This window comes from Pezoporus wallicus, unplaced genomic scaffold, assembly GCF_028554395.1.
Source record: "Pezoporus wallicus isolate ANWC-B61680 ecotype Strahan unplaced genomic scaffold, APGP_CSIRO_Pwel_v1 contig_6814, whole genome shotgun sequence".
Lineage (NCBI taxonomy): Eukaryota > Metazoa > Chordata > Aves > Psittaciformes > Psittacidae > Pezoporus > Pezoporus wallicus.
Genome location: NW_026639755.1, coordinates 146,693 through 172,472, shown reverse-complemented (window position 1 = coordinate 172,472; position 25,780 = coordinate 146,693). Strand labels below are relative to the sequence as shown.

General features: G+C 42.8%; 1 protein-coding gene across 1 annotated transcript in view; it reads left to right on the top strand.

Annotated features, from left to right (window-relative positions):
• Positions 1-15,988: 15,988 nt before the first annotated feature.
• CASR (calcium sensing receptor) overlaps positions 15,989-25,780 on the top strand; it is a 38,292-nt gene continuing 28,500 nt past the window's right edge. Inside the window, exons 1-2 of the mRNA XM_057415962.1 lie at positions 15,989-16,419; positions 24,415-24,721. Of these exons, the coding sequence (XP_057271945.1) occupies positions 16,235-16,419; positions 24,415-24,721 (492 nt within the window). The 5' untranslated portion in view covers positions 15,989-16,234. The remainder of the gene's footprint in view (positions 16,420-24,414; positions 24,722-25,780) is intronic.

The window sequence follows — 25,780 nt, the reverse complement described above, 5'->3', positions numbered from 1 at the left end:
AGAGCAATTCCGATGAGATTTCCAAAGGAAGCATGAAGGGTTGCCTGAAAATCCTTAATTTTTTTCCCCTTCTGCTGGCTGCTCATTCTTGCTCCATGCTGTTTGCCACCCCTGCTATTGTGCTAGTGGAAGCGTTTATAGAGCTGTGCTGTAAATAAGAGCACCAAAACCCAATCAGACTTTGTAACCAATGATGTGTTCTGATATATAGCAGCGTTCCCTGGAAGTTTTGTCAGACAAATATCTATTCTTGGCAGTTTTAATACCAGACTGAATAAAGCACAGGACAGTATATTTTGTCCCTGTCCCCAAAGCAGAGAGCTAAGCTAGATACAGGTTATTCTTTACACAGTGGCACAGTGAGTCGGGGCAACCCCTGGTATCAATACAGGCTGGGGGATGAAAGGATTGAGAGCAGCCCTGAGGAGAAGGGCTTGGGGGTACTGGTGGATTAAGAGCTGGATAGGAGCCGGCAGTGTGTGCTTGCAGCCCAGTGTATCCTGCGCTGTATCCAGAGGAGTGTGGCCAGCAGATCAGGGGAGGTGATGCTGCTGCTCTGCTCTGCTCTGGTGAGACCCCACCTGGAGCACTGTGTCCAGCTCTGGAGTCCTCGGTACAGGAAAGACATGGAGGAAAGCCTGTGAGGAAAGGCTGAGAGAGTTGGGCTCCTTCAGCCTGGAGAAGAGGAGACTCCAGGGAGACCTTATTGCAGCCTTTCAATTCTTAAAAGGGTAAGAAATAAGAAAGATGGGAGAGACTTTTTAGCAAGGCCTGTTGTGACAGGATGGGGGGGGGGGGGGGGAATGGTTTAAAACTACAAGAGGGAGATTCAGGCTGGATGTGAGGAAAAAATTCTTTACATGGATGTGAGGAAAAAATTCTTTGCACTGAGGGTGGTAAAACACTGGCACAAGTTGCCCAGAGAGGTGTTGGATGCCCCATCCCTGGAGACATTCAAGGTCAGGCTGGATGTGGTTCTGAGTAACCTGATCTAGTTGAAGATGTCCCTGCTCATTGCAGTGGGTTGGACTAGATGAGCTTTGAGGGTCCCTTCCAACCCAAATTATCCTATGATTCTAAGTGTAGCTGACATGCTCACTTCTGTAACTTCAGTGCTGTATGAACAATCTTGGCTGCATCTTAAGGAGGTTTTACTCTGAGATATTACAGGGCTCCCCCTTAGAGAGAAAAGGGATAAAAAAGTCAAGTTAAATACCTGGGATCTTGTTGGGGATGATGAAAGCACATGAATAAAGGACAATCAGAAAGGAAGGCTGCTTTTTCCACTATGAAGTACAGTTTGGTTTTATCTTTTGGTGAAGGGGAATCTAGTTCATCCACTGGTCTTGCACTCATGTCCTTGCTAGAGGACAGCAATACTAGCCCTAAATGAAGAGGGTCTTCACCTTTTGACATTTAAAAATGGACTGTCTTGCCTCCCTCCAGTTCTTTTTTTGGCATCTCCTGAGGGAAGCCCTTTTGGGGGGCAGGGGGGGTTATAGGCTGCAGGAAAGATTACAGGAGTAGTTCAAGGGAGGGCAGGATTCTTTTCTTTCAGTAGGGAGCAAAATTCCTCCCAGGAGAGGGGAACACATGGCTAAGAAATGGTGAATGAACATTTGGCTAATATCGCAAGTTCCTTCCATTCCTGCACCTGGAATAGTGACTCTCATTACTCACCTTTTCTCCCTTTTGCCTTTCCCCTCCCACGTAGAAAACGAAAGTGCCCATTAACTGTGCCTCTGAGAACCATGTAGGGATGGAGTGAAGCCCTGTGGACAGGGGGCTGACTCCCATGGAAAACGTTACAGGAGGTGAAACACACATCCAAGTCTGCCCCTCTCTCATGTTCTTTCCTTTGCCACTTTAATCCTGACAGCAGCACAAGCAGTCAGCAAAATGCCCCATTATGAACAAATATACACACGAAATAGCTAGTCAAGGTAGAACATGTGGGTTTGTTGGATTTTTTTGGGGGGCTTGGTGTTCTTTTTTTTTCTATTTTTTTCTTTTTCCACTTGCTTAAATAAGCACAGCAGAGCTGATTTTTTGTCACGCTCCTGCTCCTGCATTTTTCCAGCCCAATTAGGCCATTACCAGGGCTAAATGAGGCATGGAGCCTCCAAAAGTCACACCGTCGTCCCGGAGATGAAATACGTATCGCTGCAGAGTTGGCAGGCAGGCGAGGTGCTGGGGCTCACCGGAGTGTGACCCCACGTGTTTTTCTGTTCCAGAAAGATCACCTTCAGAGTGGAGCAGGGGGAAGTCAATGCAAACATATTGATTTTCATAGTGCTGTGTTCATGAGGGGTTGCCACACCATGGGCAGTTAAGGTGGCTGCGTGTCTTAGGGATGCTCGGAGGAAGTAAGTGGCCACAGTGTCTTGTGAACATGGCCAAAAGGGCTGTGAAGGCCACTAAAGCTGCCATGTATCTTCCAGTGGTTTTGGTCCTTCCTGGTCCAGGGCTCCCTCCCTGCTGCAGCCTGTCCCAGCTCTGCAGTGCTCCCAGGCAATCCGGCTCTGCTGGGGGACAGCCAGTACTCCAGCGACTAAGTTTTCTTTCCAGCTGAGAGCCTTCAAGTCATTCCTAGCTTGTGCAATAAAGCAGGGTGCTCCTCAGCTCTTTCCATGACACAAATACCAGGTTTGCTTCTATTCCCAAGCTGCTGGGAACTCTTTGTGCTGGATGCAGAAATGATGCAAAGGAGGTGGTCACCTGTCCTGCCCCGAAGCTCTAGTAGCCCTTACCAATCATTCTTAAATTATGAAGTGGAAAAATGATGTTGGAAGGGGGAAAAATGCCAGGCTTCATGTAGAAAGACAGAGAACACAAAGTCTAGCTATTAGACTCATCAAAGACAAACTTGGGATCTCTTTCTTTATTTCGGAGAGGAGCTCTGCCAGGAAGGATGGCAATTTTCTGACACACTGTTTTAAGCAGATAAGATTTTTTTTGTGCTGAAAGAAAATGAGCATGTGAACTTTTATGAATTTTATGTTTGTACAATGAAAAGAATGGATGAAGTCATTTGCTCTGGAAATAGGTTATGTTAGAAGCTGAATAGCTTTCCTTGTCCCTACCTTCATGTCAGTTCTGCTGTTCTTTCTTACACTGAGCAATAACTTAGTTACCAGCTAAATCACATGAAACCTGTTGCAGAATATGGTAGTAGAATCAGATGCATGACTTGAGGTATCCCTGCCCATGTCAGGGGGGTTGGAACTAGATGATCTTAAAGTCTTTTCCAACCCTAACTATTCTATGATTCACCAGCTAAGTAAATCTGGAAGTGAGAAAGATACAATTCCTTACCCTTTTATTGTGGATTAAAAGTGTGTTAATAGATTTGTTGAGATAAATGCAGCCTGATGAAGCCCACGCTTAAGCATTATTTGTCATGTTCTTCTGGATGTAGCTGAAGCAGTTTGAGGAGTTATTCTTACATCAGCATGGTCTTCGTCCGGGCAGTCTCCCCAGGAAGAACCATGCTTCAGTGTGGAATTCTGGCTAATTTGGTCAATTGCATCCTCAAAGCAGTTTGAGCTAAACTGCCAGAATTTGCAGGGAAAAGCTAAGGTGAAGGATTAAGATCTATTTTGATGACTCTTTCAAGCTCCTGATGACCTCCAATAGCGAGTGGTGCAATAAATAATCACAGGCGAGCTAGGGGTATTTTAGGTGTTCGTGTCAGCTGAGCAGAGTGACAGGGAATTTCCAATAGGGGAATATCGCTCAGGGATATTAATCAGCTGCTAACTAGTGGAGCTAGAAATACTCCTTTTAAGACAGTGATGCTGTAATTGTCTAGCACACTTGGCATTTTTGAAACCGGTATCATTGGGTACTTCTGGAGGCAGTTTCTTACACTAGATGGACTTTCTGAGTTGAGTCTGGATGGCAATTTCCATCATCCTCCTATGTTACAGGGCAGAAAACGTGCCTCTGTAGGGTTCAAGATGAATCCTCTAAACAATCTAAATGGCATTATTGAAAGCAAGTTTACGCTTGTCTTCCCCATCTGTTACAGATGACCATGGAAAGTTTGCTTCATACAAACTTGCAAATAATACAGTGCATCTCTAAGAAGGGCAGGTGGAGCAATAGGGGAAAGCTGCTTTGGTATTGCTACTTGCCAGTACTGGCAGTGTGTCATGGGTCTGTGGAGTCATCTTACTGATACCTTCAGCAGGGAAGTGCAGCCCCACAGGCCAAGCCAGCATTTCTTAGGTGAATAATGTAAATAGTCCTAACTGATAAACAAGTCCTTGCATATCTCATTGATCTTCCAGTGCATTGCACAGGCAGGTAAGGGTCACTGTTCCTGTTCAGGGGTCAGTGTAGCATACAGTATTGTATTCCACCCTGTGCTCCATCCCCCATGAGACATGCTAATACAAGCCAGCTCTGCAAGGAAGAGTCAGCAAAACCTGCCTTCTCACACTGTAGGACTGGAGTGGGACATGTGCCTGTTCAGGCTAGTTACTCACCTCCCCTCACACATGAATTTCTACACTTGATTTTCTTCCCTGCCTTCCACTGGTATATATTTAGTGATTTTATGGGTTCAACAGAACTTCTGTCCTTGCTAGAGTCCAACATTTCTAGTGAGCTTTCGGAGATTACGTTTACATTGAACATATTTTTGTTTTTCTGGGGACTCTATTCACTCCTGCCTTCTTTAACAGAAAGAGGTTATACATAGTATACAGGCAAAAGAAATACAAAAAATAGGAAAGAGTGTTTGGGTAGTAGAATAAAAGAAGGGGAGGAAGGAGAGCTGGAGAAGGAACAATAATTATGCCGTTCAGAAAATCATAAAGAAGAGAAAACAAGCAGTGGGAAAATAGGAAGCAAAGACATCCTGGGACGGTACAGAACTAGAAATGTAAGGGAAAGGGTAGAAAAAAAGACCAAAAAAGATTCATAAAGATTTATTAATAAATCATGTTGGACTTAATGTAAAAATAAACCATCCAACACAAAGAAAGTGTTTATTTGTTTTTAATAAGAGCATAAATGAGAATGGAACAGCCAGCCAGGGCCTACTTTAGTCTCTGATTCAGCAAACCACCAAAGTACATGCTAAGCTTTTAGAATCTACTAAATTTCATTAAAGTCAAGTCTCACTAAAGCTAAGCACATACTTTAGTGTTTTTTCTGAACTAGATTTATGTTGAAATTGGCTCGGAATTACAGTTGTCCTTATTGTTTGGTTCCCTGAGGATTCTGCAGGCGAAAAAAAGGGATCAAATAAAACATTTTCTTCAGACAAAGGTTTTTTTTTTTTAAAAAAGTAAAATTAAAGGAAATTACAAAGCAAATTATGGTTTTCCCTTGTAAGCAATTGACAAAGTTGAATTAGAAAAAATGTTCAACTCTCAAATCTGTAATTTTTTTATATTTTTATTTTCTAGAGAAATGCCTGAATCAGCCTTGATTCAGCTGATCCTCAGCTTGACATCCATTGACATGGATGAAGCATAGTTGTGATACATTTCTGAACTCATTTCTGGACACTATAAGACAGATAAGGTGGCACAAGGCTGCCGAGCCAGGCAGAAGAAAGAAGCAGGTATCATGTCGAGGATCCTTCTCCATGCCAGCTCTGGTAGAACATGACTTTCAACAAGACCATACCAAGTGGTTATCAGAAATCTGTTCTCTTAGTTTATTTAAAAGCTGCACTTTACAGGCAGATTGACTTTTCTAGGGGCTTGCACCTAATACTAATGTATCACAGAAGGTTTTGGAAAGAAGAATTTTGCTGATACAAACCAGATTCTTCTTCTCATGTTTATTTACACGATCTGACCTTATTTGCTCCTGCTATTCTCTAAAAGAATGATCAAAAGCTGGTTTGATTAATGCAGAGAAATACAGAAAGTTAATTATGCTTTTTCTTATTCTAGTGTTCTTACTCTGTTATTTCATGTTCCCTGATCTTTTGGCTCGCTCACCAGTAGATCTTACTCTGGCCAGTCAGAAAGTGTGACATCCCTTTTGAATAACACTGCACTAAACTGTGTGATTTTAATTACTTGCAAACAGCTGACTGCTTTGGCATCTCCTGAACTACTTCCTCATTCTTTCCTGCCTCACAATGTAACACAGAATGAAAACAGTTCAAAATGGCTTTATCGTGGTGACCAGTCTTTCTAACATCTTAGGTTCTAAACATACAAGACAAAAATTAAAGACAAATGTCTTGGCAGTGTTCAGGGCCAGGTTGGACAGAGGCTCGGGTGACATGTTTAGTGCATGGTGTCCCTGCCCATGGCAGGGGATTGCAACTAGATGATCGTAAGGTCCTTTCCAACCCAAACCGTTCTACGATTCTATCATTCTAAGATGCAGCATATACCTACATAAGATGTAGGTATAGAGCATCCAGGAGGTGATAACAGGGATAGTTCCTTCTTGCTCTTTCCAAGACAGACTAGAGCAGCACAATTTCATAAATTATGTTCTTGGATTGATATTTATTGATATTAAAGAATTGAGCTGAAGCCTTTTTTCATTTGCTTTTAGAGAAATGCATCTCAAAAAAAAAAAAAAAAATAAAAGAAAGTCCTGATGCAAAAGACCGTAAGACAACCATGTTGTCTTATGGGCATGCCTAGCAAGGGAGAAGGACTGTTAGAGAGGGGACTGAGCCCTCTTGTCAACCCCAGAGATGTTTCTTGTGAGAGAGGAAGAAGATAGACCAGGAACTAGGAAAGGTGGAGAAACTTCCCAGTTACATAAGCAGGGTTGTTCTGTAGAGCAGGGGTGGACTTTACTTCTGAGGGCTATGAACACAACACCCATTAACACTTCTGTATCCCCAGAAAAGCTATTAATCCTGCAAATTAGGAATTAAGAGCAATTCAGTTGGGTGACACTTGCTGGCAAAACTTCTTTATTGGACGTAGGAGGAAAGGTTTGCTTGAGATGCAGGGATGTATATATAATATGCAGGAATGTAAGGTACCTTGAAAGGCATACAGGTTGAATCATAGAATCATAGAATAGTTAGGGTTGGAAAGGACCTTAAGATCATCAAGTTCCAACCCCCCTGCCATGGGCAGGGACACGTCACACTAAACCATTTCACCCAAGGCCTCGTCCAACCTGGTCTTGAGCACTGCCAGGGATGGAGCATTCACAACCTCCCTGGGCATGCTGTTTCACCTGCACGCAGAAGTCTGAACTATTCCAATTTTGCAAACAACAGCCCAGTGCCATATGCACCATCCCACAAGGATGCAGTGTCTTAATTCTGCAGAGCATTCCCAGGCTTTCTTTCTCCATCTAGTCACTTCCCAAAAATCTGGAGTGGGGTAAAGTAGCTGTCACTGAAATGCATGTTCATTAGTGTGGTTGGTGGAACTTTCTTTAGAAAACACCAATTTCATAAAAAATGGTACCTTAGAAATATATTTTGCCTCCTGTTTTACTGCAACTTTTAAGGCTCCTCGTCTCCCCTGTTCTTGAAGACAAAAATCATTGAAACTACTGAGAAGCCTTAGACTGATCTTATATCTAAGATATCTTTTCACTTTAATCAACTGATATGATGGTAGGCTTTTAACAGGAGGGGTAGGAAACAACCAAGTTAGTAAACCATGACACAGCAAGAGAAGGTCAGAGTCTAGAACACAGAGAGGCAAAACAGGACAGCTTTAAGATGAAGACAGATGGATTCCCTGGTTCTTATGTTCTCTAAATCTGAGATTTCTCAGGGGTCTGGTGCAGTTCACAGTGTAAGATAGGGTAGTTAATAACTGGTGGGTTTATGGCAACTTCCCAAAAGGCTGCAGGTGGGCTGCTGTGGCTCTGGAACTCCTTAGGATTTGGTAGTCACTCCAAACCCTGTTGTTCTGCTATGGCTCCCGTGCAGTGCTGTAGCTCTTCAGCATTTCTTGCCAGTTCATTAAGCAATCTGATGAATTTGTAACGTGTTGTTTCTTGTCTAGTCATTTCACAGTGAGTGCTGGGGTGCAGCAGAGTGTTTTGCTTGGTAGGATGATACCTTGATAACCTCATGCATTCCAGTACTCCCTGTTATGTGTACACACATACACTTTTGCTTCATTTGTAGTGAAGAAATCATGGGAGTGGAAAGATGAGAAGTTGCAGAATGGTCTTAATCCATTCCAGTATTTGCTTCATAACTTTGTGATATGTCTTGTAGAAATGAGTTTTAGCTCTTAGCGCATGAAACTCTTACCCTTCAGAGGAATAAGTGCAGTCAGACCTATAAGGCCATTAGAGCTGCTTCTCAGGCTAGCTTCACAGCCATGCCTGTGTGGAAATGGCTCCAAAAGCATAGGTCACCCTCCACATAGATTTTCACCAAGTACTCATGACTCAGAAAACACTTCGAGCTCTGTGTTGGCTAACACATCCCTGTGTCTGCTAATGGTGTTCACTGAGTGCATTCAATGAGTCTCTAAGGTATCTTCTATTACCGCCTCTATTTCTGTTTTTTGCTTACCACCATCAGCAAATACAGAATTATTTCCACAAAGGGATATAAGTTCCCAGGACCCAAATTAAACTGATCAGGGATTTTGAACATCATACTGATGCAAGTTACTTGAGAAGTGTTAAGTGAATCCCAGAGAACAGTCACGGTTGAAAGGAGGTTGCTATAAAGCCATGCAACTCCAGCTACATTGCTCGGCATGTGATCGTGTGCTCTTTATGAGCCAGTGATGAAGTGGGAGGGAGACCAAAGGCCTCATAACCACATATTAAATCCACACACATGGTAAATACTGCCTTTGGGCAGGTTTTGATTTTTACCTGGTTGTGCAAGAGACAGGAGCTGATGCTCTTCTTGACTTCTGTTCCTACCACCAAATTTGTGTGAGACCTATTGAAACAAAGTGTTCTGGTTTCCTTTTTCCATCTCTGCAGTTCCCCAGAGGCTCGGACAGGACTCTGAGGCTCTTACTGGTTTAGGCTTCCTTGTTCTCAAGCATCTGTGTTGAACAGAATATCAGCAGTGATATCCTAGGCATATTTCTGCCACTTTGGTATTTCTTTGTGCTAAGCATGGGTCAGGGTGTGACTCCACACTTTTCATAGTAGGCTCTTTATTACTTAGACACTCTACATGAACTTGGGAGTGAGGAAAAACTGATTTTATGACTGCTACATGAAATAATGTTATAGGTATGGATATTCTAGAGATTTAAATGGTAACTCACTGACAAACAACGATGTTGGGGTTATTAGTTTAGCAGAATTAAATGTGATGCAATTGCCTGGTTTACTGTATTTTTTAGAATGTTTTATTTATCTTGTAGAATTGATAATGTTACTCTATGACAAGTACTTCGGTTTTTCATGGCCAACTTTGGCCATGCCTGAACTCTTCCTTGTCTTTTGAGGGCAGGTGTGTTGATCATGGCTTCAGGCTTACTATGATCTTACTGTATGCCTTTCATCAATAATTTCAAGGTACAGCAGGATATCTGTGGAGTAATTCCTGTCACTTCAGCAGGATACGACTCTCCGTTAGAGTGAGGCTTAGGGAATCCCAGGTTTAAAAGCCACCAAAATCCCTGATGAATTATTCTGGCACCTGCATTATACAAGGTATAGCTCTCCAGATAGTCATTATTTTATCACATGTGCAGGTTCTGAATAAGCTATACTGGATCTTCTGGAAAGATACAGAAACATTGAAACTCGAACAAGAAAAAGCTGAAGAGGGGGTGCTCAAAGCAGCATCTTCTGACAAAGCAGCATTCCATTAGGAAACGGTGATTTGTCAAAAGTAAGCAGCTCTGTGGAAGGCTCCCAGTGGCAGTGCTTTGCTGAGGTGCACCTGGAGTTCTCACAAGCTTTTGCTTCATGTCCATCAGGCCCCAGGGGGTTGGTGAGCAGCTTGGTTCCTCCAAACTGCCCAATTTAGATGTGAGAAAACATGTGCCCTGGTAGGAGCAGAGAAGCATGGGAATCGGCTGGTCTGGGTGACTGGCAGGGCTTCCTTCTCAAAAGGTTTTAGAGAAAATATGCTGGGAAAAGCACTACCATTGCCGAGCCCTTGTTAGGCTAAGGTACAGGCTGCATGACCGCTCGAGATCCTTTCCAACCCAACTATTACATGAACTTGAGAAGCTGCTGTTTAAAGCAGTGGTTAGTTACTGTTCCATTAAGAAGTACTTCATAAGTAATATATGCTATGAGTCTGCCATTCATCTTTTCATCCACAGTATGAAGATTCATTGAACATTTCTAGCTTTTCTGCATGGTTAGATCTAACAACTAAAACATTCACCATCACTGGAAGTGCTTACACACCCTCTAAACGAAGCCCTCAGTGCCATGGGTTAGTGGTGGCCTTGGCAGTGCTGGAGAACAAGTGGACTTGATCTTAAAGGTCTTTTCCAACCGTGTTGATTCTATGATTCTAACTAGCATGGTACCAATTGCTGCAAGCCTTGACAGTACCCCTTCTGCCATGACAGTAGTGGTCTGATGTCTCCCCCTGTTCCTGGAACTCCTTCAACTTCCTTTACCAAAGCTTAGGTGAGATAGCTGCTACCTTATTTCCAAGAGAGTTCAAAATCAGAATGTCTGATAGCTATAAAACAGAGTGGGAAAAAAAGTATTAAAGAATATTTTGAAAAAGGGGAGAGGATTAAAAATAGGGCCATATAAAAAAAATATATATAATATTTAGTGTTTTATATGTTTCTTGCAAATGAATTCTAATGGAATTGTATTTGCTGAATATATGTACAGGGAAAAGGTGTTCTGCATTGAAGAGCTCATAATAAAAGAATTTTTGTGCTAATAGTAAATAATGTTTTAAATGTAAAAATACTTGCAAAGGAAACAAATAGCAATGGATTCCAAGCTGCCTTCTTAATTCAGATGCTTGTTAATTTATTCTTTTCAATTTATTAGCTGATAACTGTGAGAGCCCAGCAATTTGTTCTCTTAGTAATATAATTTCCAGCTATATTTTGCTAAGTTTCATGTCTTCAGGCGTGCATTAACAGGTAATTCAATCTTTGGATGCATAATGCTTTCCTTTAATAAGGAAGAGGCTCATAATCTTAATCCAATTAAAGAAAAGAGAACTGAAGGAAGATTTGCCACAATGAAAGATGATACTAGAGGATATTACCTTGGGGTACTGACATCAAGCTAATAAACAGTCATCAGGAAATCAGTATCTTCAAATATTTTCAACGTCAGGCATTGAGAGCACTTGAAAGCAGCTGGGAGACCTGTATCTCCTATTAAATGAGTTTGAGATACTTGGTTTCATGGCTATAATTGGTATTTAGGTACAGAGACTTGTAAATTTTGACACTGAGATTTACAAGGAGCTGGGCAAACAGTTTTGTTTTTTCTGGCTATCACTTTGTGCCAGAGCATCTTTGGACATTGATCCTTCAGTTTGCTGCCTCAGGGACGTTTTATATATCTACATCCTACCTCCCATCTTCTTCACAGACAGCACCTCTGATATTATCTCACTTCTGTGTCGTGTGCCTGAGACTAGGTTGTTCCAAAGTATTCAGGGGATATCAAGTTGTACCATGAATCAATAACTTTGTTTTCATTGTCTAATCCCTTGTCACGCTCTTAAATGACATCTTGGAATACTGGGTGCTGTAAACACTGCTTTAAAATGAACCCTATTTTACCAGTTTAGATCTTCCAACTTTGTCTACTGTGAGAAAAAGAGAAATAAGAATGCGAATTTACTCTTTCTACACTTAAAACTTCAGCCACGTACTGTCTGGTAGCAAAGAGTGCTTCCTAAATATTCCGTTACATCAGCTCAAACCCTTCCATAGCATCCCAGAAAGCTAAATTACATTGCCTGTCTGTTCATGATGAAAACAGTTTCCTTTTTCATAAGCAAAGAACCCTGAAGCTAAAAGAAAGTGTTATTAAAGGAAAAGCAGAAAATCTGTAATAAATCAGCAGGCTGTGGTCTCAAGCTTAGCCTCTGTCCACAGCAGATGGGGAAGTCACTGATCCCATCCCACCTTGGCTGAGTCTTATGTTTGGTTTCAGGGTCAGGAGAGCCCATGCTGGCCTCCTCCATCCCTGCCCCTGAAGGAGCATGCAGTCAGGTCTCTGCCAGCCAGGAGGAAGAGAGGGGAGGTGATGCCCTAGGCTAAATAGCATTAGTCAGACCATCACATCTCTTTGTAGCTTCCCCTTTAGAAATTATTCTCCCTGCTTCAAACATCTCTTTTGTAAGTCCTGAGACCCCACCTGCACTGGCTCTCACCTCAGTATAGCTGAATCAGCTTCTTACCTGCTGCTTCTTTGTTTTACAACTAGTGAAGGAATTAAAATCCAGACCCCTCTTCCTCTTGTTTCCCCTTCCTAGGGCTCCTCCCTGCTCTCCTGGAAGGCTACATTGCTGACTGGGGTAACCCCCCCCAGCCTGCCCCTGAGCACAGCAGGGTTTGCCCATTCTTTACCAGATGTGATTAGCATCATTTTAGTCATACTATCCTCAAACCTAAACAAGAATGCTGTGGCCATGATGACAGCTCCCTGGCATCCCCTCAATCTCTCACAGACGCAGGCAGAAGGCTCCCCCTAGAAAGTGGCCTCTGGTCAAAGTTCTAGGTTGCTTTTCTTTGCCCACAAGTGTCAGCCATGAGCTCTTGCCTGTCACAACAGGCTCCATGTACTATTTATAATCTCAGATCTTTTCTGCTCTTCCCTTTCCTTTGTATCCTCTCTTAATTCAAACAGTGCAAACCTCTCTAACCACAAAATCACTCCTGGACACATAACTTTTTTGCTGGCTTTCTGATCTGCTTTCATTTGTACTCTACGCTACAGTGGGAAAGGTGTTTCTGAGCCAGAAGTAGCTTCAGGCGTATTTAGATTGACTTTAATAATACTGCCGCATTACTTCATAGGTTTTAATCTCACTTTGCTGCCCAGAAGAGCATTTTACTTATTTTTGACTGATATTTCTTACTGAACTGTCCAGAAGAGAACCCAATTTTAGCCTGTGTTATTGATTTTCTTGTGACTGCTCATTCTGGAACATGCACAGAAGATAATCAAAATAAGTGTAAAAATACATTGTTCATCTCATAGTTGCTTCTAAGAACAGAAACTCCCAGCATAACTTTTCGTGCCTGTGCCAGACAGAAATGGTGGTTAAGCAGGATGTGTATCTACTCAGATATATCAATGAAGCAGGCAAAGAGGCAAGTGCAATCAGTTGCACCAAAGGCAGAGCACACTTCTCCACGGGGATGCAACACGGGGACTGACTGGACCAGAGCTCATGTGTTGGACCTCACTTGTCACCCCAGTCCCTCACAGGATATTTGCAGTCCCCAGAACAATTCATGAGGGCCCTACCCACCTTTGGATGTGGTTGAAGAGCAGACTGAAAAGTAGGTGAAGCACTTCAGCTGAAGAGCAGACCACTCTTTTTCTCAGGGACCCCATGCTATCAGTTCACCCAGTGCTAGGAGGGTGCCCCTGGAAAGAGGGCTGCAAGGAGCAGGCTGACAATAGTAGAACAGTTTGAATACGTGTTTCCTTGCTGCCTGATCTGAGTAGTGCTTAGCAAACATGACAAGCAGGGTAGCAGCTGGGATGCTCTGGCTGTGGTTCTCCATGTGGGTGGAAATTTTCCAAAGTGGTCCTCACACTGGGGCAGGGAAGGGACTGTGAGCAGATGTAGAAAGCATGCATGGCATACTTGACCTTCCCTTCTGCAGTATGTCTGATGCACTCCTGAAGCACTGAGCTTGCTGCACATTCACCATTCTGTCTGGCTGTATGCACAGGAAGGCTAGCTATGTGTCAAGACAGAGGGCCATGGTGTAAAACGCTCTCCTGCAGCTGGTATTCCATGTTTGTCTTCCAGGCACAAGCCCAGAACACCCATTCGTATTTCCATGGGGCATCAGATGGCAGGAGGGCTTTGTGGACCAGGACAGAATGGAAAGTGTTTGCAGCTGACTGCAATGCTTGTTTGCCTTCCAGTAATTTGTCTCATAGGATCTGGCAGAGTTAGCCTCAGCCAGGTGGACAGAGAGAGCATCCGTCTGAAAAATGTCTGATATGCTTTTTCATCTTTTCTGAATTCATAAGTGGTGGGAGGAGGATGACGTTACCATACCTGAAATGTGACAGAGTGTTTCCTTCCTCATTCTGCTGGGCACTGAAGAAGCAAAAACTACCATCCATCTGCCAAGAAATATGGGATCCCGAAAGCTTGGGGACACTTACTTGTGTCTGTTAACACCTAATCCTGTCTCCGGTTAAAGTTCGCTCATCCTGCTGTCAAAGGGCCACATGCCAATACCAGTGGCTCCTTAGTGAAGAGTACTAATCAGATGTTAAAACAACACCAGAGTGGTAGACTAGAGCAGTGTGACATAATTCCAGTTGCTTGCCAAGGAACATCCTGAAGTGTTCGACTGCCAGGGTCAGCAGTAACTGGACATTTCATGTCCATGTTTTAGATTTTGAGAATGGTGTTGGAATCTCCAGTCAGGAGGAAGGATCTAGCAGTCAAGTTTGTAAGAAATGGGAGTTTCTGACTTTGGATTGAGTCACTTGGATGCTGTGAACATGAAATACATATTTTTTCATGTGAAAACTGAATGTTCCTACAAAATCTCTCCATGTGACTCCTCATTTCCTGGTAGAAATTTGTTTACTTAGATATGTTTTGATCTCTAGCTGCAGATTTGATTGCCCTTGCCAATAAATTGAGCTTATTCAAGACAAGACCAAAGAACAGAGTGGACCTACCCCACAGAAGTGCAACATCTACCCAGGTGTCTAAGTGTGTTGACCACAAAGGCATGAGAATGATGTGAGCTTTGTCTCTTCTCCCATTGACTGCTGCATCTGGACTTCCATTTTAATAAAAATGTATACAATATTTACAAATGCTTGGTGTTTATACAGCATGTGTAATCATTAAGGATAGCTACTAGAAGAACCTTCATGATCACAGTGTTTCCCAGCAGTATCTCCTTTTTTGACCTAGGTACAGACCAGGTCCCTCTAGGTATGTTTAGTACGTAAGTCGTCATCTTCATAAGAAGATTCCCAGCACTTGAAAACTCTTGATGTCTGGCTTCAGAAATGCACTGTCCTCAGGATTAGCAGCATATGCCTGACTTCTATTCAAAATTTGACTAACTCCAGATTTGTACTACTCGCTTTAAGATCTATTCCAAAAAGGCTAAAGAGCTGTGTATTGTGATTTTTGTGTGCTACTTCCTCCCCCATAGCCATATCCATTTTCATAAGCCATAATTAAGTTAGTTCTTCATTTGGCAGGCCTCTAGATATGCTGCAGGGAAAATATACTGAGCACAGAGAAGCTGTAATATTTCTCATCCCAGGATGTAGGCTTTAAAGCTGTACAGCTAAGCTTGCAATGACATGATCACCGAGGCTTTCAAACCTTCATGATTCCTTGCAGAGAATTATCTGGATTTCAAAGGCTTCCCTGGAAGTCATCTTCACTTTCAATGAGAAGGAAGTCTTTCTTGTGTCCTTGTTTCATTTTTAGTGAGGATAAGTTCAAACCAGAGTTAAGAACAGTCAAGGGAAAGGAGGGGTGGACCAACATCAACAGATTATTATAGTTATTTGCTTACGAGAAAGGTTTGATTCTCACTGCATTTGATGTGTCCTTATTTCTCACTTGCCAATCCAAGTCTCTCACTGTGTGCTGTCTTTATGGACGTCCAGTCACACGTTTTACAGGGTCTCCTGTGACCAGATTCACACAGAGAACCATAGAATCGGGCATCTCACACTTGTTTAAGGAGGTGTGGCTGGCATCACTAGGGTGCCTGCTTTGCTCTGTCAGGGTTGGTATGTGTCCCAGGCAGGTTGTTGAGTGGGGGCAGACTCAGGGGCATACTGAGAGGTTGATTTGGCAAAGCAGAGCCACCATGGCAGCATGGGGCCCCGGTGTGTAACTGGGATCACTTTTCATGTCTTTCTTTTGCAGTTCTCAGAGATGGGCTCTCCATAATGCTTTGGTTATGAAGAAAGAAGGACCACTGAATTGCTGTTTTGCAATGGAGAAGACAGAGGGAGAAACATCAGCACTGTGGCTGCCACCTTGTTGCTTATCTCCCTGCAGACATGTGTCCCATATCCTCTCTGTGCTATATTAAGGAAAGGAAAAGCTTAGACATTACATCTGCTTTCTTACATCATCTTTTCCAATTTTGCGTCCTATAACTCCCTGGTGAAAAGAGGAACAATGACTTTATATAGCTGCTGCTTGATTCTTTTGCTATTTACCTGGAACACTGCTGCCTATGGGCCAAACCAAAGGGCACAGAAGAAGGGAGACATTATTCTCGGAGGATTGTTCCCCATTCATTTTGGAGTGGCTGCTAAAGACCAGGATCTAAAATCAAGACCGGAATCAGTGGAGTGCATAAGGTAAGCCAGAAAAAAATTTGCTGAGGAAGTCTTGATCTTTCTCAATTTCAGGTGACATGCTATGTCTTGTACAGATACACTCTGTGATCTGATGCTTGTAGGGACAATGGGAAGATGTGGTGTAAATAAGGTCAGGTAAATAAGGTGTGTAAGGTCAGGAAGTGAATATGTTAAACAGTAACATAAACAATATTTGGACAGTGAAGGGGGGCAATCTTTGTATTACTCAAAGCTACTAAACCATGAATTTACTGGTCTATTTGGCCATTCACAGTAGATACTTGAATAGAATCTGAAAAGCAGCTTTCCTAGTAGAAGGATGAAAAATAACCCATAGTGCCCTCAAGTTCATTTGGTTACAGTCATGCACAGCAAAATAGCTTAGAAATACTGTTTTCCCCCAGTTCTGCCTCTCATCTTCTAAGATTTTACGAACTGTTCACTTGCCTAAAAACTGAATAGGTGAAAATGAGATCGGTCACTGCGTTTTAAAAATTCCCACTGAGCACATAGGTGTCTCTTTAGGACCTTTACAAAGTCCCAGACTTGAACTCTTTACACAGGCTTTCCTCACCTGAAGTCCTTTCCTTCTATGCAGACAGTGCATGTAGGTTTTGTCTTCAGCCTTTGGCAGTTACCCCTGGAGGAAGAAATGCACATGAAGACAATTTCTCATATTGAAGTGTAGCCATTTTCAGGATGAACCCTGAGGAATTTTTAACCTTACAACCTGACACATAATATACATCACAAATGGAAAGTGTGGCAGAAACTGATTGCAACTGAAATGTTATCTAAACAAAATACAAGAAATTGATGTGGAATTTTGTCATGTCCATGCATGGGGAAACACTTCAGTGTTATGGGACCTCTTCCATAATCATACGTGAAAAATTCTGTATCTGGAATTCTTTGGACTGCTCATCCTAGACTGGTGATGTAGTGCAGTTTTGTTGCAGATGGCAGTGAAAAATGGCTGACAGCATTCCTGCTATGCTTACAGATTTCAGGTGCAGTTTCCCACTGAGGCACTGAGCAAGACACGTCCATCTAGGTTAGGAGATTGTCCCCAGACGCTTTCATACACAGCATACAGAAAGAAGTGCAGTTAAGCAGGGGTTCTTTTGGCTTCTTCTGTGCATGCATAGGAAAGACATGAACTAAACAGATGAGGAATGTCTACTTCATGGAGCAAGAAGCTCTGCCAGATTTTCATAACTTTTTATGATGTATTTTGAGAGTGGAATGCTGAAAAGCGATAGATGTTTTCAGCTTCATTGTCTTCTTCACCTACACCAGGTGGCAAGCAGGACAGTCCAGGTATTTGCAAACTGAACATAGCTTTCATTTCTGTCAGTGCTGAGTCAGCCTCAGTGACTGTCGTGACATGGTCCCATTAGTAGAATGGATCACAGGACAATGTTCCCCCACAAGTAGTAGAAATGTGCGGTTGCCAAATGAGATAGCACTGCCAGCAACAAATGAATGCTGAAAAACCAGACCAGCTGTTTTAAGGACACAGTAGGAGATCCTCTTGGGCAGCATCTGATCTGCTCAAAGATATCTTCTACCTGAAATTTGCCTGGGTAAAAATCTGTGTGCCCATTATCCCTGCACCAAGATGCTTCAGGTGCAAAAAAAAAGAGGAGTTAGCTGAAGAAGCAGGCATTTGTGGCACTTTACTGCACTCCTTCAAGGAACTGAGTAAACTGTGAGTTGACAGCATAATGCAAATGGAAAAAGAATTCGCAATGAAGGCCAGAGGTCTAGCTGCAGAAGTAGTAGCAATTACGATAGGAACAAGGATAGGATGGTTGGACTAGAGAAGACTGGAAGTTCGTTGGTTGCAGATGTCTTTACCAGAAAACGCCCACTTCCAAGAAAGGTTTAATTCAGAAGAAATTGGGTTGAGAAGACTTCTTGTGACTGGTCATCATATTTTGAGGATGAAGATAATTATTCCATGGGACAGTTTATGTGTATTCCTTGTTACTGCTACAGTTAAATTGAGAGCAGATAATTTTCCTGAAAGGACTTTCAATTTTCAGCAGCTTTTAAGTCAGAGATTTCCTCTGGCTGGACTTGTACAGAGATCTCTCAACACAACCATGGTGGTCCTTCATGGTTTTGGGCTCTGTGGTTCGGTGGTAGCCTGTGGAAGGTTTGCGCATGCCGACTCTAGGAGTCCTATACATTCTTCAAGTCATGAGCTAAAGGCTTTCATACCGCACTTGAGTTTCTGCAGTTCTAGACAATTGCTTGGTCTGGAGTGATTGAAATCATATTTTCAGGGAGGGGAAGGGGGGCAGGGAGAGGCTCCAGTTTCTTCCCAAAGTAAAATGTCCCCAGTCTTCTAGTGTCAAAAAATTCTGCGGGGTGGCAAATCTGCTAGAGAAGCTTGAATGTGGCTGTACCTGGCAAACCCAAATATGCTATATCTGTCCCATACCTTTGACTGCTCATGTTGCCCTTCTCTGAGCTTTCTCCAGCACTGTTGTATTTTCAAGGCTGAGGCCAATCAGTTTAGACCCGTCCCCTTTTCAGATATCTGTGTACATAGGAAAGTGTCTCATGTCACACACGAAAATTAGACCCAGGTCACTGTAGGAGTATGGGCATGCTCCATCTTTCCTCATACTCTCCTCCATTGGGCAGCAGCAAAGTCATCAGACCGTATGAAAAGCTCCTTGCTTTGAAATCAAGAAAAGGGACCTAAGGGTCCCACTGAAACCCTGTGAGTGGTTGCCCCAGTCTCTTCTGGAGTTCAGTATCAAACAATTTAAGGTAATGGGGCTTTTCCTTTCTTTTGAGGATTTTTCAACCTGATCTGCACTATTTGAACCTTTTTTCCACACATTTATCTGTGTATGCTCCCAAACAGGGCTTCTCAAAATGGGTAAGACAGTTACTGTACCCTTTTTCACTTTTCAAACTCCTCATACTTTTTCTCCCCAGCTCAGCATATGTACTGGCCTGAACCTACTGTGCATACCTTGCACTTGATTATATATACACAGCTCAGCAGCAAAAGAAAAGAGTACAATAACAGTCTGTTCTCCATTCTTTTGGGCAGAAAATGCATCTTCATGCTTTAAGCAGAGTTGTAGAGTCCAAAGCAAAAAATGACTCTCGATTTTGCCACACCAAATGTCAGATAGGAGTACAGAAAGTGAGCAATTTTGTTTCCTGTTTATTGCTTAAGCAATCAAGTATCCCACTTTTAATATAAATACACCTTCTGTCTATGTATGCCTCAGGTGCTGTTGCAGCAGCTTTCCATGTAACATTCTCTGATGCTCATCTGATGTGCGCAGGGGTGACAGTGGCTGAGCACAGCACAAGCAATCCCTGACCCCTGTTCCCTGTCAGCACCTGCAAAGGCCTATTCATAACCTGATTTCTCTGTCCTTTCTTGTTTTCGGGTAAATTAGCAGTAGTGGTAGTGGTGGTATCATTGGTATTATTGTTAGCATTATTTCACTGATGGGCCATACCCATGTGTTCCTCTTGCTGTCATGAACTGCAATGAAGAACGCATCTTCCTGAGGTGTGATACAGCGTGGCCAATACGGTGTCACTAGATCATGGGGTTTAGCGTGTATTACCAGTATTCTGATCAGCAATCAGGCCAAGGTCCCACACTGTGGACAGCTTTCAGCTGTGGTGAGACATCATCCCCACGCCGTAGGGCAGGGCTTCACACAGTACAGGTCTGGGACACGTTAGCTCACTGAGTCTGTCCACCTGAGAGAGCAGTTTTAATTCTGCCCTTTGCAGATGTATTTGCCAATCTCGCTGCAGCACTCAATACATAATAGGATATTTAACATTTCCTTTCTGAGACCAAATGATTTCCTTTTCTGCTTTGCATTCCTCACACCTTCTGAGCTTTTAATTTTTAATTTTCTTTGGTCTGCACAGGACCCATAGACCTAGCTTGGAAGAGTGTAAGCAACTCATTATACCTACCGACCGCAGGAATCCAGCAAGTGACTGAAGGTCTCCCCTTTGCATAGCTTAGTAATAGCAGTGGTAGTAGCAGCAATAACATGCAATTAATGTACTGGAAATCTAGAGAGAACAGAGAAATTAGTATGTGCATACAACCACTAGAGAAAGAGGAGTACTGGCATGAGCCGAGAGGCATATGCAGGCGCTGCCACCATTCTTGAATAAAATTACCAGTCGGATATGGGAGGGTAAGGGAAAGCTGTATTTAGAGCTTTCACATTACTTTCTCCTTCTTTTCCTTCCTATCCTATTGCTTTTAGTTTAGTGCTTTGCAAGTGTTGACAAATGAAGATCATGAATTCACATGAGACGGTGAATTATTCCTTTATGGAGACCAGCAGGGACCAGGACTAATTTCCATGTGGGATCCAGACAGTAAGAACTGTTCAAACCAAACCAGACAAACAAGCAAGCAAACGGGATGAAACTATGGTGATCTTAAACCATGCAGCGGGCTTGTGTCCTTTAATTTACATACCCTTGTAACACTGACTGAGACACTTAAGCCAGCCTGAGCATCCCTTGACAGACACATTCATAACAGCTAGAAAGAAACCTGTGGGCATCAGTGACATCTTGAGAAAATGCTATCTAGCAATCCGAGCTGCTGCAAAGATAATCTGTCCCTTGCAGATATGACAATTAAAATGAGGGTTTGTGTAGGAATTGTTTCCGATTTCTCTTTCCCTGTTTGTGCTCCTGCCTGGGAATAAAAAGATCAGTGGGTTGCATGCTCTGACAGGTGGGAGAACAGACATAAGAATGAAAACCTTTAAAGAAATGAGAGTAAATAAAAATGCCTATCTACACCTTTGTGCACTGAATTATTTACATTAATCTCTCATTTAGAGCTTAATGGCCATTTTTCATAATACCACATCTCAGAAATGTTAAAATATAAGACTATTGCCAACATACCTTAAAGTAATACAGCAGAAATTAAGTTTTGGAGGCAGCTTCTTTTCCACTAAGAAAATATCAATGGCTGTTCAAATATTCTGGAAATCTAATGCAAAGTTTGCTTCTGTTAGCAAATCCTTTCCAATTTTCTTCATGGAAATTACGAGCTAAATTTCTGAATGGTTGACAGAGCATTCTATCGACTAGTCATGCTACCTTCTCTGAAGCTGTATCAGGTATTAGAGAAGATAGAGCAAGATGTGGTTTTCTCCATCTCATCAGATCCTCTTCTTCCAATCTGCTCTTATCTGCAGAGGTACAGCTGAAGAGAACTACATGTCTCCTGCCCAGGTTAGTTTGAGGTAGATTACCAAGAGCATCTCAGAGGCATTTTTGAGTCTAGCTCCCAGAAAACACCCCTTGCCCTCCTTTCCCCTTCAAAATCAAACCAGTCCTAACTCAAGGCTGTGCTGAAGTACTGGTCTTATGCTGTAAATTAATATTCATCAGGAGCATTTGTCACAAAGGAAAATAAAATCAATTGTGTATCATGGGCCTTAGTCTGCATTTACTTAATTCAGTGGCAAATACTTTGTTTGAAGGCAAAGGGGAGACAGTCCGGTTCTCATTGCTTTTGAAGATATCACCTGAAAATACCACCTTATGGCATTTTAAAAAGTTAATCCAAATTGCTGTCAAGCAGGCAAAATGATTTTGTGTCATATTCCACCTGTATCATTTACTGTGAGGCTTAAATATACTTTTACACATACTCAAATAGGTAAAGCTTTTCACAGTAGCGAAGTGGTACCTTTGAACTTTCCAGCTCCTCAGCAGTCTTCCCTTTAAATACTGAAAATGCTTTCAGATTTTTCTCTTTTACATGAGGAGCCTGGATATAGTTTGTTTTTTTTTCTTTTCAAATCCTATTTTCACTCAAATTAAAAATACCTGTAAACACATTTAACTTTTGAAAGAGAAGTGTCACAAAACCCCTCCTTGCTGCCATTCATCCCATGCGCATTACTGACCACGTGAGGCAACATGGTGTACCCAGCATGTCTTTTTTCTGTACACTACACTCACCGCTTCATTCACTCTGAGACTTTCCCTTTTGCTTCTGAGCTCTCCCACTGCATCTCACTCCTCAGTGGTTTGGAACTAGGAGAAAAAATCACCTAAATGACCAAGTTACTTCTCACAGTGACCCACACTCCCGTGTTCTAAAGGGTGTCCTTAGAAAGAGTGATCTAGAGAAAGCTGTCCCGTGGGTCATAAGTTCTAAGCAAAGATTTTTGTTGGCCTCAGACACTTTGTACTGAAACTGTGCTGTCTGGATATTGAGGTACAACCTCAGAGCAGAACCTCATTTGGAAATTGGCCAAAGATGTCTGGAGCAGGTGATAGAAGTTGAATAAAAGAAGTTTTTATGACTTAAGGATAAACCTGAGATGTGGTATCTTTAGAAATTCTGAGCCCAGATGAATCAGCTAAAACTCCTGGAATGGAAGTAATGCGGCTACTTTCATCCTGTTTGAAGAAGCCAGACACAGCTGGCATCAACTGGAAGTGATTCATGTAATCCAGCAATATAAAAAAATATAAAAATCGAATTACGTATCTAAGAGATGGGAAGTTTGCGATTTCAGAAAGTTTATCTTCAGAAATCGTCACGTTGGCAAAAGAAACATCTCTCAAAGCATTTCAAAATGGCACTCAAGTGAAACCTGCAATTTACCATTTCATATAGAATCTGTTCTTGGGCAGGCTATTTCCCCAGGCTCTTCCAGTTCTGGGAAGAGCCTGTCAGTTTCCCAACGGATCTCAAGCATAACAGCTTTGACACTTTCCTGTTTTCAGCTGCAACTCAACACAAAACTGTAGACTAACCGCTGGCCTGAATGCACCCATAGTGCGTTACGAGGAAAGGTAGGTTTCAGTTCATAAAGGATTCTGCCGTTCCAGCTGAATTGCCCTAAAACACGGCAGCTTCACAGGCACACACCTGGTTGCTTGTGCAGGAAGAAACACAGTAAGTAAAACTTGAGAATAACATGTATTGAAGCTTCCTTCTTCCTGCTGCTTTCCACAAAGCTTCTCTCTCTCATGGATGAGTAGTCACTCACCCTGCACCAGCTTCTTTCACTGCCAGTCCTTGCGATGCTCTGAACAAGGACTCCCAGGTCCTGCAGCACACTTGCCACCAGTCTGCAGCTCTGGGTTAGCTCCATGCACTGCTGAGAGGCAGTCAGAAAACTCAGCTTCTCCGTTTTCTCCATTGGAGAAGGCTTCAAAAAAGACAGGTGTTTTACAGGTCATCTCTTAGGGCATCTTCTGAGCTCATGTCTAAAGCAAATGTATGAGAGCACTCTAATAGTGAGAAAAGTCATTCCTTTAATGAAAGCACTGAAGTAACTAATTAACAACCTGGATTTCCATTTATAGCACATCTGTGTTCTCAGGTATAAACGGGTTGACTGTGCTCTCTCTTCACAACATGAAGTGTGTGATGTGAGGCCCAATTTCCGTGAGCAGAGCTCCAGTGGCATGCTAGTGCCGTGTCTCAGCTTGCTTTGCCTGCCTAAAGCCATGAGGAGCTGACACACTGAGTACCCCTGAGCCCAAGTGCCTGGCAGCATCACGCTCAGCACAGGCTTAGCACACACTGCCATCTGCATTCAGAAACATGTCAGAGGAGCCTGGAAAGAAACCTGGTAGGTGTAGCTTTGTATCAGAGCATTTGCTTAGAAATCACTAGACCCAGGTTAGGGTCCTGAGCAGAAGGGACAGGCCAGAACCAACCCTCAGACAATGTTCTTGTTCAACTTTCTCAGACTTTAGTGGACTTAGAAATCCCATCCACATGACCTCTGAAGTGAGCTCCCAAACTGAAAAGTCAAAAACCACACAAAACTTTGCGGCATATGCACGCTCTTCTGTAACCACTAGAGACAAAATCAAAACCTTCCAAATCTAGTAGGATGCAAGAAATGGCAAAAATGGCTTTTGTGTCTTTTGTCTCAGTCCTGGTCTCCTCTGCTTCTCTCCTTCTCACTCTATTTCATGTTATTTTTGCTCCCCCAGGTATAATTTCCGAGGCTTCCGTTGGCTTCAGGCTATGATCTTTGCCATAGAAGAAATAAACAGTAGTCCGACTCTCCTTCCCAACATGACCCTGGGATACAGGATATTTGACACTTGCAATACAGTCTCTAAAGCCCTGGAGGCCACACTGAGTTTTGTGGCCCAGAACAAAATAGACTCCTTGAACCTGGACGAATTCTGCAACTGCTCGGAACATATCCCTTCCACCATTGCAGTCGTGGGGGCAACCGGCTCTGGCATCTCTACCGCTGTGGCCAATCTGCTGGGACTCTTTTATATACCTCAGGTACGCATTCACCTCTCTTGTTTAGGTTACAGAAGTGGCCTACGTCTCTGTTCTGCAGAGACTAAACAAAGGTTGTTTCATCTTTGCCATTTCCCATAGAACCTCAAGGAGAAAAACAATACAAAATGTGGGGGGTTCTTACAGTGGAAATACATCTTGCTAGCTATTTGCAGTCCCCAAAACACAAAGGTTAGCAAGCAGCCAATAACAACATTCAGCCAAATTAGTCTAAGAGGACTAGAGTCCTTTGGAGTGGTTTAGTCTGTGAACATGGGTATTTTAGGTCAGTCACTGGCAGTTGCCAGCCTTGACAGGTTAGTTGTCATGTTACTTCACCATGGGCACTGTCTAGTCATGCCCACAGAGCCCCCGTAAGGCAGAACTCAGTCGCTGCCAGCTACTCATAGGTATCTCAGCATCTTTGGTTATTCAGGTATTTGCTTGTGCTGATCAGTACTGTGAAGGTTTCTTCTGGGCTAACATGCCTTTGTTTTGCCCTAGGGCCTCCAAAAAAACGGTTTGTGAAATGTATATGCCCCTTCTTGTATATACCCACATGTATATGCCCCTTCTTGTCCTGGGGTCATCTATATGGTGGTGTAGTTATATCAGATCCCATGTCACAGCATCCTTCCTGCTGTATGCTGCCTCTGCTGAGGCCAGTGCTAGTATCCATGGTCCCATCCTTTTATTTAACAAGCTTGTTGCTCTGTCAAGACCATAAGTGTGAGGCCAGCATATTATAGCTTACTGTTGTTGCTCTTCCAAAGACAACTGTGGAAAAAATGCTTTGCCTTATCCATTTATGTGCTGCCTTGCATAGTCTAATACTTCCAGTTCCTCTTCAAAAATGAAGACAGGTGCCAGAGCTCACATCTTATAACAAGACTGTGTCACACAATACTGTCTATCCCGAGATGATACATCTTTACTTCAGGCAGGGCTCCAATTCTCATCTGCACGACAAATGAAGAAGGAAGAATTCCTGACTGCCTAGTGCACAGTAATATCTCTTGTCTACTTAATCTTATCAGTCTGACTCCCTCGCAGGAGGCTGAA